Source organism: Cherax quadricarinatus, chromosome 43, assembly GCF_038502225.1.
Source record: "Cherax quadricarinatus isolate ZL_2023a chromosome 43, ASM3850222v1, whole genome shotgun sequence".
NCBI classification, from domain to species: domain Eukaryota; kingdom Metazoa; phylum Arthropoda; class Malacostraca; order Decapoda; family Parastacidae; genus Cherax; species Cherax quadricarinatus.
Window position 1 is genome coordinate 2,124,551 of NC_091334.1, and position 16,078 is coordinate 2,140,628.

At 39.6% G+C, this 16,078-nt stretch overlaps 1 protein-coding gene across 6 annotated transcripts in view; it reads right to left on the bottom strand.

Annotated features, from left to right (window-relative positions):
* LOC138853904 (oocyte zinc finger protein XlCOF6-like) overlaps window positions 1-16,078 on the bottom strand; it is a 113,898-nt gene that overhangs the window by 33,805 nt on the left and 64,015 nt on the right. For all 6 annotated transcript variants that reach the window (XM_070093506.1, XM_070093501.1, XM_070093504.1 and 3 more), the window contains one exon: window positions 12,665-12,850. In XM_070093506.1, coding sequence (XP_069949607.1) covers window positions 12,665-12,850 — 186 coding nt within the window. The remainder of the gene's footprint in view (window positions 1-12,664; window positions 12,851-16,078) is intronic.

The following is a 16,078-nucleotide window of genomic DNA, read 5'->3' on the forward strand; positions in this document are numbered from 1 at the left end:
TTGGGAGCTTCAAGGAATGTAACCCTATTTTTCCCATAAGTTCTTCAGTTTGTCTACCACAGTTTTGCCTAACATGGTGTTTTCAAGAACATAACTACCATGTTAACCCTTTCAGGGTCAACAGGCCCTCTCAGAGACTTGTTCTCAGGGTTGCCCAAATTTCAAAAAAAAAAAAAAAAAAAAAAAAAATTATTTGTTCTTATGAAAAGATAGAGAATCTTTTCCCGATCATAATGACACCAAAAGTATGAAATTTGATGGAAAACTTAGGGAATTTTGCTCTCGGAAAGTTAGCGGTCTCGACGATGTTTACACATCGGAGATTTTGCCCACTTTGAGCCCTATTTTCGGCCAATTCCAGTGTGCTAGTCGACAAAAATCATAACTATTTCGCTAGAACTCCATTTTTTCTATCGAATGAGTACAAGAAACCACCCATTTACCGATTTCAACTATCTAATACAGTAGTCAGAATTTAGCAATTTTGCCAATTTCACACAAATTTCAAAAGAGGCCAATTTCCGAATAGGGTCCAGAATAAACAAGAAAGACATTCCTGGCACTAAAATAACATTTCCTCTGTTCATTAGTCACGTCCCTATGCCCCTCTTACATTCTTTTGCTTTCCACTTTGAATTTTTATTCTCACAAAAAAATAGAAGATTTACTGTTATGCAGACTACTGCATTAGTGTAGAATTTTTATTATTTTATTAGTGTAGAAATGGTATAAATAATATCAGCACACTTGTGAAAGAATATTAGATTAACCAGTTGATGTGTATTGGATGCATAGCATGATTTGTTTAATTTTGAACTTTGGTAAAAATCGAAGATTTCTGCTACTTTGAGCTCAATTTCAAGGTACTTTTCATTGTAAAACCAGTCAAAATCATCTCAATTTCTGTAATATGTCTTCCATTCTATAAAATGAGACCAGGAAAACTAGAATACAACAACAAATACCATATGAAAATACAGTGCAAAGTCGCTGTTTTAATCCAAAAACACAGTCAAAGTTTTTTTTTTCTCATTACGCACTGTGTGCTGCAGGATTTTTTTTATACCGCGCTAGAATTTGAGGGCGCTAGAATTTAGGCATACTAGTACGTCAAAAACCCTGGTGCGTAAGCCGTAATAGTACGGCCGAAACCCTGAAAGGGTTAAACGACAGTCTATAAAAATAATAAAAAAATTATTTTAGCATGATAAATGTTTGCACAAAGGAGTATAACAATTCAGTGTACATGCCAAAAGCCCCTCTATATGCAGAGCATTTCGGGCAAACTTAAGACTAACTTAAGATTAACCCTTTGACTGTTTACGCCGTATAAATACGTCTTACGCGCCACTGTTTCTGACGTATCTATACGCATAAATTCTAGCGGCTTCAAATCAAGCAGGAGAAAGCTGGTAGGCCCACATGTGAGAGAATGGGTCTCCCTGGTCAGTGTGCACCATATAAAAAAAATCAGGGAGCCAGTGGTGCATTGTGGGAATGCCATTTCTGTTGTCCTTTTTCAGCATGCCTAGCGGTAAGAAATATGTGATTCCCCAGCAAATCTGGTACTCTTCTCTTCCCAAGTGATGCTCTAACACAGATGGAAGTGTCAGTGAAGATCAATTTCATGGTTTTGAGGAGTTTGAGACCAAAAGCAATGCCCAGGATACCAGAAGAATGGAGGAGGAGGAAGGAGGAAGGAGGAAGGAGAAAGGAGAAAGGAGGAAGGAGAAAGGAGAAAGGAGAAAGGAGAAAGGAGGAAGGAGAAAGGAGAAAGGAGAAAGGAGAAAGGAGAAAGGAGAAAGGAGAAAGGAGAAAGGAGAAAGGAGAAAGGAGAAAGGAGAAAGGAGAAAGGAGAAAGGAGAAAGGAAGAAGAAGAAGAAGAAGAAGAAGAAGAAGAAGAAGAAGAAGAAGAAGAAGAAGAAGAAGAAGAAGAAGAAGAAGAAGAAGAAGAAGAAGAAGAAGAAGAAGAAGAAGAAGAAGAAGAAGAAGAAGATGATGATGATGATGATGATGATGATGATGATGATGATGATGATGATGATGATGATGATGATGATGATGATGATGATGATGATGATGATGATGATGATGATGATGATGATGATGATGATGATGATGATGATGATGATGATGATGATGATGATGATGATGATGATGATGATGATGATGATGATGATGATGATGATGATGATGATGATGATGATGATGATGATGATGATGATGATGATGATGATGATGATGATGATGATGATGATGATGATGATGATGATGATGTTGTTCCCTTGAAGCATGGAAAACAGTTCACCCCATGACAGTGACAAGATAAGGGGAGATAACATCTGATAAGAGCTGACGTTTGATTAGCGTAAACGAGGGTGGAGGGAGGGGGCAGCTGATAAGGAAAGATTAGATGACCATCCCCCAAGCTTTGTTTTTGCTGGTACACAAACATTTCTGTCTGTCTATTTGTCTGTCTGCCAAGCTTCCTGTCTATCTGTCTAGCTCTCTGTCTCAGAGAGAGCCACAAGTCATCATGTTTACTCACATCTTCAAGCAGAGTATAGCACTTTGTCTGGATTTCTTGGGTTATCCTAGGTAATTTACACTATGTATGTGTACCTGTGAGACAGAGATAGACAGACAGATAGTAAGAGAGACAGACTGAAAGAGATAGAATGAGGGAGAAAGATAATTACATAGAATGGAGGGGAAGCAGCATCCGACCCCATTGTTTTGACAGGCGGGAGGGGAAGTGAGTAATGAGATAATATGTCATTTTGACAGCTGCCGACCCCTGACTCAAAACAATTATAAGCCACACACTGGCACACAAGAAAAGCTTGCTGAATGGAGATAATAGCAGTTATATGAAAGTATCTAGTGACTATATATGTGTATATATATTATAGAAGCAAGAAGGGAAGGCAGGAATGAAGGAAGGACAGATGAAGGAATGTAGGAAGAGAGGTAGGAAAGGAATGCAGGAAAGAAGGAAGGAAGGAATGATGACACACGACCATTTACCTAGGATAACTACCTAACACAACTGCCTGCTAATACTTTGAAGAAAACTGCTCTGACAAGGTATTTTGTCTTTGCACATAAAAAAAAAGTCCACAAAAATGCACACACACTCGTTTTATGTGTGAGGAGTGTAAAACACCATTGTGTATGAAAACATGTTTCACAGAGTTCCACAAGCTGCAGAACTTCTAGGAATATGTTCGGTGACTGTACATTGGTATATATATTATAGAACAGTAGTAATAAAAAAAATTTTGTATTGTTTGTTTTTGTAAACAAGTTTTGTAAACAATATATTGATAATTATGTTTGTGTGCTTATTGTGTTGTATACGAGTGTATATATGTACATTGCACCTTACTTTGGTCTCATAGGCCACATAAGTTATGTGAAAAAATAAAATAGAGAAAAAAGCAAAAAACCTTAAAATACAAGTAAACTAAAGTTTACCCGGTGAGCGGCAGTCGCCGCTGTTGCCATACGTGGCTCATTTTCTGCAAACTTCACAGCTCTATATCTCGGTAAGTACTGATGGCAAAAAAAATTTTTTTGGACCAAAACACTCAGAAAAATAATATTAACATTTTCATAAGAAAAAATAATTTTTTTTCGAATATTTTGCGACAGAATGACAGTTTCAGAAAGGGGCCTGCGACAGTCAAAGGGTTAATAAGGAAATATCAGTGTAATAACTGCACATATGGTCACTGGGTGAGTTACAATGATTACAAGAAAACTGAATATTCTATTAGTTCATGCTATACGGCTTTAGTACGTTTGGTAGAGAAGAATTAGGTTTGATTATTAACCTAAGGTGGACACAATAGAATGATTAACATTACATTTGAGAGGATTATACATATTGTTTTAAACCTTTCAGGGTCACCAGGCCCTCTCAGAGACTTGTTCTCAGGGTCGCCAAATTTTCAAAAAAAAAAAAAAAAAAAAAAAAAATTTTTTCTTATGAAAAGATAGAGAATCTTTTCCCAATCATAATGACACCAAAAATATGACATTTGATGGAGACTGCTGCATTAGTGTAGAAATGGTATAAATAATATCAGTGCACTTGTGAGAGAATATTAGACTCACCAGTTGATGCGTATTGGACGAGTAGCATGATTTGTTTACTTTTGAACTTTGGTAAAAATCGAACATTTCTGCTACTCTGAGCTCAATTTCAAGGTACTTTTCAATGTAAAATCAGTTAAAATCATCTCAATTTCTGTAATATGTCTTCCATTCTATAAAATGAGACCAGGAAAACTAGAATACAACAATAAATACCATACGAAAATACAGTGCAAAGTCGCTATTTTAATCCAAAAACACGGTCAGTGTTTTTTTTCTCATTACGCACTGTGTGCTGTAGGATTTTTTTTATACTGCGCACACTGACCACATAGACCCATTCTTTCATATGTAGGCCTACCAGCTTTCTCTCACTAGATTTGAGGGCGCTAGAATTTAGGCGTACTAGTACGTCAAAAACCCTGGTGCGTAAGCCATACTAGTACGTCCGAAACCCTGAAAGGGTTAACTAGGTTCATGATACTGAGCAAATGTATGAATGGCTCTTACATATTTATTTACGATGAACCAAAACCAGACAAATGTGTCTGGCTCATACACATAACATCTCATATTTGTGTTAATTTATTCTACTGTGGGGAATATTTATCATGTTTATATGTTACGGTTATTATATAATTTTGAAAAAATATTATAGATGGATTAATGAAAATGTTTATATTAACGTACAGTGGTCCCTCAATTATCGTCCATAATCTGTTCCTGAAAGTGGGACTATTATCGAAATAGACGATTTTCGAATCAATTTTCCTCATAAGGAATAATGTTAATACAATTAATCCATTCCTGACACCCATAAGTATTAAAACAAAAAAAATTTTTACATGAAATATAGATGTAGTACATAAACAATACAATGGGACATAATGAATGAAACATTAACAGCATAGCACTTACCTTTATTGGCAATTCTTCTTAATGTATGGAAGACTAGAGGAAGAGAGACACTGAATTACTGTTTGGAAGAGGAATCCCCTTCCATCAACACCTCAGGTACCAAGTGCTTTTCTGGGGTTACTTCTCTTCTCTGTTTCTTAATGCCACTAGGACCAGCTTGAGAGTCACTGGAGTCCTGTCTTGCAAAAAAACTGTCCAGAGAGCTCTGTTTCTGGCATCTCTATAAAACTTCCCTAAAATGGGCCAAGACTCTGTCACTGTACAAGTTGCCGATATGGCTTGCAACATCCTTCTCAGGGTGATGTTTCTCCATAAATCTTTCCATCCTACACCACATTTCAAAAATCTCCTTAATTTCTGAAGAAGGCACCTTCTTCCATCTCTCTTCCTCCTCCACTGCAGCAAGATTCTGAGCTGTGATCTGTTGCTCCTCCTGCTGAAGCTCTTGCAGCTCCTCAGTGGTTAGCTCTTCATTGTGGTCCTCCACCAACTCTTCCACATCCTCCAAACTCACATCCAACCCCATGGAACTCCCCAGTGCCACAATAGAGTTCACAACTGACATAGGCTCATCAGGGTCTGCCTCAAACCCTTCAAAATCCCTCTTGTGGACACAATCTGGCCACAATTTTCTCCAAGCAGAGTTCGAAGTCCTGGTAGTCACTCCCTCCCAAGCCTTACCTATAAGGCTTATGCAATGTAGAATACTTAAGTGTTCTTTCCAAAAATCTCTTAGGGTCGAGTGAGTGTCTGAGGTCACATTAAAGCACCTTTGAAACACTGCTTTGGTGTATAGCTTTTTAAAGTTTGAAATGACATGCTGGTCCATGGGCTGGAGGAGAGTAGTATTCGGGGGCAAGAACTTTACTGTGATGAACTCAAACTCCTTCAGAATTAGGTCATCCAAGTTTGGAGGATGAGCAGGTGCATTGTCCATTACTAGGAGGCACTTGAGATCCAATTTCTTTTCCAGGAGGTAATTCTTCACACTAGGGCCAAACGCTTCATTGAACCGCTCGACGACAATGTCCCTTGTGACCCATGTCTTATTATTAGATCTCCAAAACACACACAATTTACTCTTCATAACATTGTTTTTCTTGAACACTCTGAGATTTTCAGAATGGCACACTAGTAACGGCTTCACTTTGAAATCCCCACTAGCATTAGCACAGAACATGAGCGTCAGCCTGTCTTTCATAGGCTTGTGTCCTGGCAGTGCCTTTTCTTCCTGAGTAATGTAGGTCCTCTTTGGCATTTTCTTCCAAAAGAGGCCTGTTTCGTCACAACTGAACACTTGTTCAGGTTTCAGTCCTTTCTCTATGTACTCCTTGAATTCCTGCACATATTTTTTAGCCGCTTTTTGGTCCGAACTGGCAGCCACACCATGCTTTATCACACTGTATGCCAGTATGCTTCTTAAATCTCTCAAACCAGCCTTTGCTGGCCATAAATTCCCTCACATCACCACTAGTTGCAGGCAATTTCTTTACCAAATCGTCATGCAACTGCCTAGCCTTTTCACAAATAAGCAACATCATAAGACTATCTCCTGCTAATTGTTTCTCGCTTATCCACACCAATAATAACTTCTCAACATCTTCAAGTACTGGTGATCTCATTTTTGTCAGCATATTTACCCCCTTTGCAACAACAGCTTCCTTGATTTCCTTTTTCTTGGCTATGAAGGAAGGTATGGTTGTACGGGATTTGTTATACATCCTGGCCAGTTCGCCCACACATACGCCACTTTCATGACTTAAGAAATCGTAATGACACGATTGCAAATAAACCATACCCCCGGCCGGGATTGAACCCGCGGTCATAGAGTCTCAAAACTCCAGCCCGTCGCGCTAGCCACTAGACCAGCTAGCCACAATAAGATTCATCCAACTAGGTATATTTCTACACCATAGGAAAGTTAGCACAGGCACCTCTGTGACCACAAATGCAAGTTTTTACAGACGAATCTCCAGCTAGCGTGGCCGTGACGAACTCTCGTCTGTAAAAACTTGCATTTGTGGTCACAGAGGTGCCTGTGCTAACTTTCCTATGGTGTAGAAATATACCTAGTTGGATGAATCTTATTGTGGCTAGCTGGTCTAGTGGCTAGCGCGACGGGCTGGAGTTTTGAGACTCTATGACCGCGGGTTCAATCCCGGCCGGGGGTATGGTTTATTTGCAATCGTGTCATTACGATTTCTTAAGTCATGTTGACGGCAGTGAAGGGACTTGAGCTAGAGTTCGTCGCGGCCACGCTAGCTGGAGATTCGTCTGTAAAAACTTGCATTTGTGGTCACAGAGGTGCCTGTGCTAACTTTCCTATGGTGTAGAAATATACCTAGTTGGATGAATCTTATTGTGGCTAGCTGGTCTAGTGGCTAGCGCGACGGGCTGGAGTTTTGAGACTCTATGACCGCGGGTTCAATCCCGGCCGGGGGTATGGTTTACGCCACTTTCATATTGTTCAATGATGTTTTTCTTAAATTCAATCGTATTTCTCACCTTCTTTACCAAAGGCTTGGCACTAAGAGCTTTCTTTGGACCCATGGTAGCTTATTTAGCACTTGCAAGCACTAAAATGAGTGGAATATTATGAAATATTTCGTATGAACACGTGAGGGGACCGTCGCTCACTGGTAAACAATGGCACACTGGCTGGGAAGGGAGGCCGAGGCGGCTCAGAACGTGAGTACGCGTCCAGGACGAAAGACGATTAGTGAGTTAATGGACCATTTGCGAGCCAATGTTTAGATGAAATAACCAGACTATTTCCGAAATTGATGACTTTCACGCCAGACGATTATTGAGGGACCACTTAAGAGTGATTATTATTGCTTATTATTTTTATTATCTTTATTAATATGGTGTCTTCAAGACTAATAAGACACTCTTAGTGATTTTAATGTGCACCTGCATGCCAGCAGTGTGTGTAAGTTTATTTAGGTACAGGTAAACATAAGTATAATTATCAGAGTATACACCTAACATCTGACTTACGACCTGCTCGACATGCAGCCACTCAACTTACCACCACATTTTGTATGCCAAATTTCTGGGAAATAACTGTTTGTGTTGTACACAGTGTTTATCCTAAACTTTACAGTATAAAATACAGTACTAACAGTATAAAAGGTAAAGTAAAAAATGAAATACCAAACTAAAACAATAAAATAAATTCATTACAAAAGTGTGATGTTGGTATTCAGTAGTAAGGTTCAACTTACGTCCATTTTGACTTATGACCGGTTGGTCGGAACCAAGCTTGGTTGTAAGTCAGATGGTACCTGTATATAAAGCAATAAGATCATAGTAAACAGTTGATATCACAATACAAGTTCTCCTCACTTAGCGACATACTTGTTTACCAACACCTTGGGCTTATGACGGGCTCTCTGACCAGTATTTATACCTAAATAATGTATATTAGAGCTGATTTCCTCTATTCTGTTTATTTCGATAGGAAGGCCCCGCTTTATGGCGTTTCACTTTACAGCGTTCCGCTAATACGGTCATTTCAAATTATGACCAAAACTCGCTATACGGCTCCCCCCACCTGACTTTCTAATATGGTCACCGCGCCCCACAATTCTTCGTGAGCTCAGTAAGCACTAAGTCTCTCCATTTTGTCTGGAAACTCCAAAATTTCAAATGTTTTTAAAAGTTATTTCATATTTTATATATACTCTGATAATTATACTTCTGTATACCTGTACTTAAATAAACTTACATACTGTGCTGGCATGCAGGTACACATTAAAATCAGTAAGAGTGTCTTATGTCTCCAGACTTCATATTAGTAATGATAATAATAATCATCGAGTCTCATTTAAATGTCGTATATTACGTTAAATACACATTTTCATTAATCCATCTATGATATTTTTCAAAATTATATAATAAACACGATACATAACATAAAAAGATGATAAATACACCCCACAATAGAATAAATAAACATAAATATGAGATGTGGTAGCAGACGACTTGCACAAGTGACGCCATATTAGAAATGCTAATAATAATAATAATAATCACCGAGTCTCATTAAATGTTGTATATTACATTAATATACACATTTTCATTAATCCATCCATGATATTTTTTTCAAAATTATATAATAAACACGATACATAACATAAAAAGATGATAAATACACCCTACAATAGAATAAATAAACATAAATATGAGATGTGGTAGCCAGATAACTTGTACAAGTGATGCCAAGAATAACATTTTCTCTAATCTAACATAAGAGAAAATGTGTTAATGGGGGTAACTGTAGAAAATTATTCCTTTCGTATGTAAGATAAGATAAGATTTCGTTCGGATTTTTAACCCCGGAGGGTTAGCCACCCAGGATAACCCAAGAAAGTCAGTGCGTCATCGAGGACTGTCTAACTTATTTCCACTGGGGTCCTTAATCTTGTCCCCCAGGATGCGACCCACACCAGTCGACTAACACCCAGGTACCTATTTGCTGCTAGGTGAACAGGACAACAGGTGTAAGGAAACGTGTCGAAATTTTTCCACCCGCCGGGAATCGAACCCGGGCTCTCCGTGTGTGAAGCGGGAGCTTTAGCCACCAGACCACAAATACAGTTACATAGATTATCATACATAACAAAATATGTGTAGAGAACCTAGGATAACCCAAAAAAGTCAGTGTGACTTATTTCCATTGCCTTCACTCAGAGCTTCATTTCTTCTCAAAATGATGTTACATGAGAAGGGGAGTGTTCTTCTTTATTAATTCTACCGTATCAATGTAGAGACAACCTGTACACAATGTAACTTGTACACAAACCAGACGTGTACACTGTTTACAAAGCTTACGTTCGCCTGGTTTGTTTACATAACTCTGCGCCTGTCCCCTCTCATGTACTCATTCTTTCTCTCTCTCATTTATTCGTTTTATCTCATTTACTTACTCCTGACCCTACATTAAGACAACAAATATTTTAAGGTAAGTAATGAGTGAACTGTATATACATTTTATTGCTCTGGGATGCTTAAATATCATAGAATATATGTGTGGGTGGGCTGGCCTGGTATGGTAGCCCGGCTGACTACCATACATACCACACTTGATTTTTTACAATAAATACTACTCATCTCACCCTATATTTTAAGGTAAGTAATGAGTGAACTGTATATACATTTTATCGCTCTGGGATGCTTAAATATCATAGAATAGTATGTGTGGGTGGGGTGGCCTGGTAAGGTAGCCTGGCTGATTACCATACATACCACACTTGATTTCTTACAATAAATACTACTTGTCTCACCCTAGATTAAGACTATAAATATTTTAAGGTAAGTAATGAGTGCACTATGTGTGTATTGTACATTTTTATTGTTTTTTGATGCCTGGTTCTATTGCTAACTTAATATATGTTAGTGTAAATTTGTTATCTAGTGTTTGTATGCATTTATAAGTGGAAAAAAAGGGTGTTCCACTTTACGGCGGTTTCCGCTTTACGGCGGTAGCCTGGAACCTAACCTGCCGTATAAGTGGGGCCCTGCTGTACAGTACACTACTGTATAAACATTTAAAAATATACCAGAAATGTTATAAATGGTGCATCTTTACCTTTGATATACTACCTTGAAGAGTTTTGAGAGTTTATCTACTATCTGAACCCGGGCATGGGCCAGGCTCGTCTGGTGCTTGCCTGGTCAACCAGGCTGTTGCTGTTTGAGGCCTGCTGCCCCACATATCCATCACAGCCTGCTTGATCTGGCACCTGGTGAAGATACTTGTCCAGTTTCCTCTTGAAGGCTTCTACACTGGTTCCAGCCATGTTTCTGATATCTTCTGGTAAGATGTTGAATAGTCTGGAACCCCAGATGTTGATACAGTGTTCCCTTATTGTCCCCACCACACCCCTGCTCTTCAGTGCATTTATTTTACACTTCCTCCCATATCTCTCACTCCAGTATGTTGTTATGGCAGTATAAAAATTTGGAACCAAGCCTTCAAGTACCTTCCAGGTATTATCATGTACCTCTCTCTCCTCCACTCCAATGAATACATGTTCAAGACTTGCAGGTGTTCCCAGTAGTTTAGGTGCTTTACAGGCTCAATGTGAGCTGTAAAAGATCTCTGTATTTGTTCCAGCTCAGATATTTCTCCTGCCTTGAATGGGGCCGTCAGGACTGAGCAATATTCTCAGTGAGGGAGTGCTAGCGATTTGAAGAGTGTCACCACTGGCATTATTTTCCTTGTTTTGAAAGTTCTCAATACCCATCCCGTCATCTTCCTGGCTGTCGTGATCTTTGTCTTGTTATGGTCTTTAAAAGAAAGGTCCGCTGACATAATTATTCCTAGGTCTTTTATGTGTTCCTTACATTCCATTTGGTGCCTCTTGAATTTTGTATATAGTGCTCCTTTTGAGTTCTTCATTCTTTCCATACCTAAGCAGCTGGAACCTATCACCATTGAACGTCATGTTGTTTTCCACTGCCCACTGGAAAACCCTGTTTATGTCTTCCTGTACTTTTTCAGTGTCCTCTACTGTACTGACTTTCATGCTTATTTTAGTGTCATCTGCAAATGATGATACAAAAGTGTGCCGGGTGTTTTTGTCTATGTCTGCTATGAGGATGAGAAACAGCAGAGGTGCCAGGACAGTGCCTTGGGGCACTGAGCTTTTGACCTTGCTGATGCTGAATTTTGCCCTGTTCACTACTACTTTTTGTGTTCTGTGTTAGGAAACCGAAAATTCATCTGCCTACCTTCTCCGTAATGCCCATGGCCTTCATTTTGTGCGCTATCATTCTATGATCGCATTTCTCAAATGCCTTTGCAAAATCTGTGTAAATCACATCTGCGTTTTGGTCGTCTTCCAATGCCTCCGTAATTCTGTCATAATGGTTCAGCAGCCGTGACAGACATGATCGTCCTGCTCTAAAACCATGCTGGTTCGTGTTATGTTGGTTGTGCTGGTCCATGAAATTTGTATTCTGCCGTCTCATCACTCTTTCGAAGATTTTTATGATGTGAGAGGTTAACGCTACTGGTCTGTAATTTTTAGCTAGTGCTCTACTACCTCCCTTATGCAAAGGAGCTATGTCTGCAAAGGTGACATTAAAACAATATCAAAGATGGTTGACACAAACCCACTACCATTACACTATGCTCCTCACTTAGTGGCAAATTTGTTTAATGACATGGTCTTAGGAACGGAACTCTGTCGTTAAGTGAGAAAAAGCTGTATGTAGAACAACCATTGTGAAAAACTAGTGAAATTCCAAGTGCTTTTGTTACTTCTCACATTATCATAGTTCCTTGACAATGTGAGAAGTCACGAAAGCACTTGGAATTTCACTATTTTTTACAGTGGTTGTTGTGCAAAAAACATGGAATAACTTTAAAACACCTGAAATTAAAGTTTCCAGACATAATGGAGAGATGCAGTGCTCAGGGAAAATGAAACAAACCGGGAGGGGTGCAGTAACCGTATTAGAAAGTCGGGTTGGAGAAGCCATATAGCGAGTTTTGGTCATAATTTGAAATGTCTGTATTAGAGGAATGCCGTAAGGCAAAACGCTGTAAAGTGGGACCCTACTGTACTGGCACATGGTGAGGTACATTACCTGTAACATTGTGAGGAAGGATGTACTAGCACACGGTGCGGTACATTACCTGTAACATCATGAGGAAGGATGTACTGACAAACGGTAAGGTCACTGTTGAGGGAATCTTCAGCTAGATCAGAAGACTCCAGAGAAGGAGGGTCCACAAAAGTCACCCCTACTCCGGTTTCTTCCAAGACAACTCCTAACTCTCCTCCGACCAGCTCCCCTCCAACTCTTGCCATTTGGCCACAAACTGAAACACAAAGCTACTTATAAAACTTCATTATCTCATTAATCTATTACTTTAGTCTGTACAATAAACATTTGTACCAGCAATACAACTGAGTACAATATTAAAAATTATACAAGAAAACAAAGTAGTTAAAAAATATTTACTTTTTTACCATACCATGGGGAAGTGAAAAAGAATGCTTCCTCTCTAAGCAATATGTGTCAAAAGAGGCAACTAAAATGCCGGGAGCAAGGGGCTATTAACTCTTCTCCTGTATAAATTACTAAATTTAAAAAGAAAAACTTTTTTCTTTTTAGGTCACCCTGCTTCGGTAGGATATGGTCAGTTCATTGAAAAGAAAAAATTATTTTGTAAACAACGATTGATTTTACAAATTAAAATTATATAAATCCAGCAAAAATTATAGTCCCCCCAAGAGACTAAGCTAGGTTTGGGAGTTTATAGTATTTGTTATAAGTACATGCTTGTGCTGATGCAGTAGAAACAATTTAAATACACAGTACTGCAGTATATTACAAAGAATAAAAAATGGATAGCTCATTAAATACAATATGTAAACTGCAGAATGGGCCTCTTAATTACATATTCTAATTTTAAAACTGTTTACTACAGTGCCTTGTGTCCTTGTAAAATCTCTGCATTGACTATGTAAGATGTTCCCTGAAAAAATTTTGTCATGGGCTGAGAAAGATGTTTCCTGGCAGAACATTATTGTTACGGACTTAGAAAGATGTTCCCTGACAGAACATTCTTGTGATGTGCTGTAAAATGTAAGAAAATAAGACTTGGCAATTAGTGGATTATACATCTGACCTCTTCTAGGTAGTAGGTTGGTAGATAGCAACCACCCAGGGAGGTACTACCATCCTGCCAAGTGTAAAACGAAAGCCTGTAATTGTTTTACATGATGGTAGGATTGCTGGTGTCCTTTTTTCTGTCTCATAAACATGCAAGATTTCAGGTACATCTTGCTACTTCTACTTACACTTAGGTCACACTACACATACATGTACAAGCATATACAGTGGACCCCCGCTTTACGATCAGCTCCCAATGCAACCAATTATGTAAGTGTATTTATGTAAGTGCGTTTGTACGTGTATGTTTGGGGGTTTGAAATAGACTATTCTAATTCACAATATTCCTTATGGGAACAAATTCGTTCAGTAATGGCACCTGAACATACTTCTGGAATGAAATAATATCATAAACCGGGGCTCCACTGTATATACAAACCCCTCTGGGTTTTCTTCTATTTTCTTTCTGGTTCTTGTTCTTGTTTATTTCCTCTTATCTCCATGGGGAAGTGAAACAGAATTCTTCCTCCGTAAGCCATGCGTGTTGTAAAAGGTGACTAAAATGCCGGGAGCAAGGGGCTAGTAACCCCTTCTCCCGTATAAATTACTAAATTTAAAAAGAGAAACTTTTGTTTTTCTTTTTCGGCCACCCTGCCTTGGTAGGATACGGCCGGTTTGTTGAAAAAAAAAAATCTGATCTCTGTATCTAAAACTGTTCAGCCTGTGTTTGCCACTTATTACAGTTATACAGCACTGTATTATAAACTGTCTGTATTATAAACTGTCTGTATCCAACACTCAGTGAACAACTTTCTCTACTAAGGAAAAAAAGATAAACAGCAAATTTAATCTCAGTGTATAACAACACTCCTGCCAAATTATTATTATAATCTAAAAGAAGCGCTAAGCCACAAGGGCTATACAGCGCTGCAGGGTAGGGAAGGAAGCGAGGGTATCGAGTGGCAGAAGGGGGGAGGGATGATTAGTAGGTTACAGAAAACAGCGGGGCAGGGGATAGTGCAGGGGTAGAGGGTAGCAAGAGATTGAGGTAGAAAGGGCTGAAGGTATCATCAGAGTTTGTGATGTAAGTCAGATGTTGTCAAAAAGTCAATGAGAGAGTCAGGATGAAAGGTGGGTCCATCAGCAAGAAGGGAAGGTAAAGAGAGAGCAGCGGAGCGAAGACAACGTTGGAGGTATATTCTGCGTGCTCGTTGATAAAGTGGGCAGTCTAACAGAATGTGGCTGACCGATAATGGAACCTGACAATTCTCACAGAGAGGAGAAGGGTGCCTCTCCACGAGATATCCATGAGTAAGACGAGTATGACCAATGCGAAGGCGGGAGAGAGTAGTCTCCCAACCTCGACACTTATGACAAGAAGACGGCCAGTAACCTATACTCGGTTTAATAGAACAAAGTTTGTTAGTGAGCAGAGCAGACCAACATTGTTGCCAATGGGTGTGAAGGTGGATAGCTATTACAGCAAAATAGTCCAGAAATGGAACACCTCTATATGAAATTGGTAGGTCATGTACTGCTGACCGAGCAGCAGTGTCTGCCTGTTCATTGCCCTGTACGTCAACATGACCAGGGACCCAACAAAAAATAATATCTTTATGCCTGGTAGAGATACGGCATAGCCAAAGTTGGATACGGAGAACTAGGGGGTGAGGTGTATCAAATTTCCGTATAGCCTGTAGAGCACTAAGGGAGTCTGAGACAACCACAAATGATGACACAGGCATAGATGCGATACGAATAAGTGCTGCAAGAATGGCATACAATTCAGCAGTAAAAATGCTAGCCGAAGATAGTAAATGCCCTCGCACGACGCTGTCCGGAAACACTGCTGCAAATCCGACGCCGTCAGAAGATTTAGAGCCATCTGTGTACACGGTGATGGCATGAGAATGAGAGTGGAAGTGGTCAAGAAAAAGAGAGCGAGAAGCCACCATAGGCAGTTGGGTTTTCGAGCAAGGGAGTGAGAAAGAACAGACCCGAACAGCTGGAACTTCCCAGAGGGGGTAGAGAAAAGTGAGATGCTACATGAACATATAAAGGCGGTAACTGAAGGGAAGACAAGAGCGAATTTAGGTAAAGAGAGAAGGGACGGAGCAAACAGGGGCGGTGAACAAATAAAGAATGTCTACTAATATCAGTGACCATTCTATAAATGGAAGGATTGCGGAGATCGTGAGAGCGCACATAGTAGCGAAGGCAATGGGCATCACGGCAATCAGACAAGGATGGAACACTTGCTTCTGCATAGAGGCTCTCAACAGGGAAAGAGCGAAAAGCACCAAGGCATAAACGTAATCCTTGGTGATGGATGGGGTTAAAGCTAGAGAGAGTAGCCTGGAGTTTACCTGGAGAGAGTTCCGGGGGTCAATGCCCCCGCGGCCCGGTCTGAGACCAGGCCTCCTGGTGGATC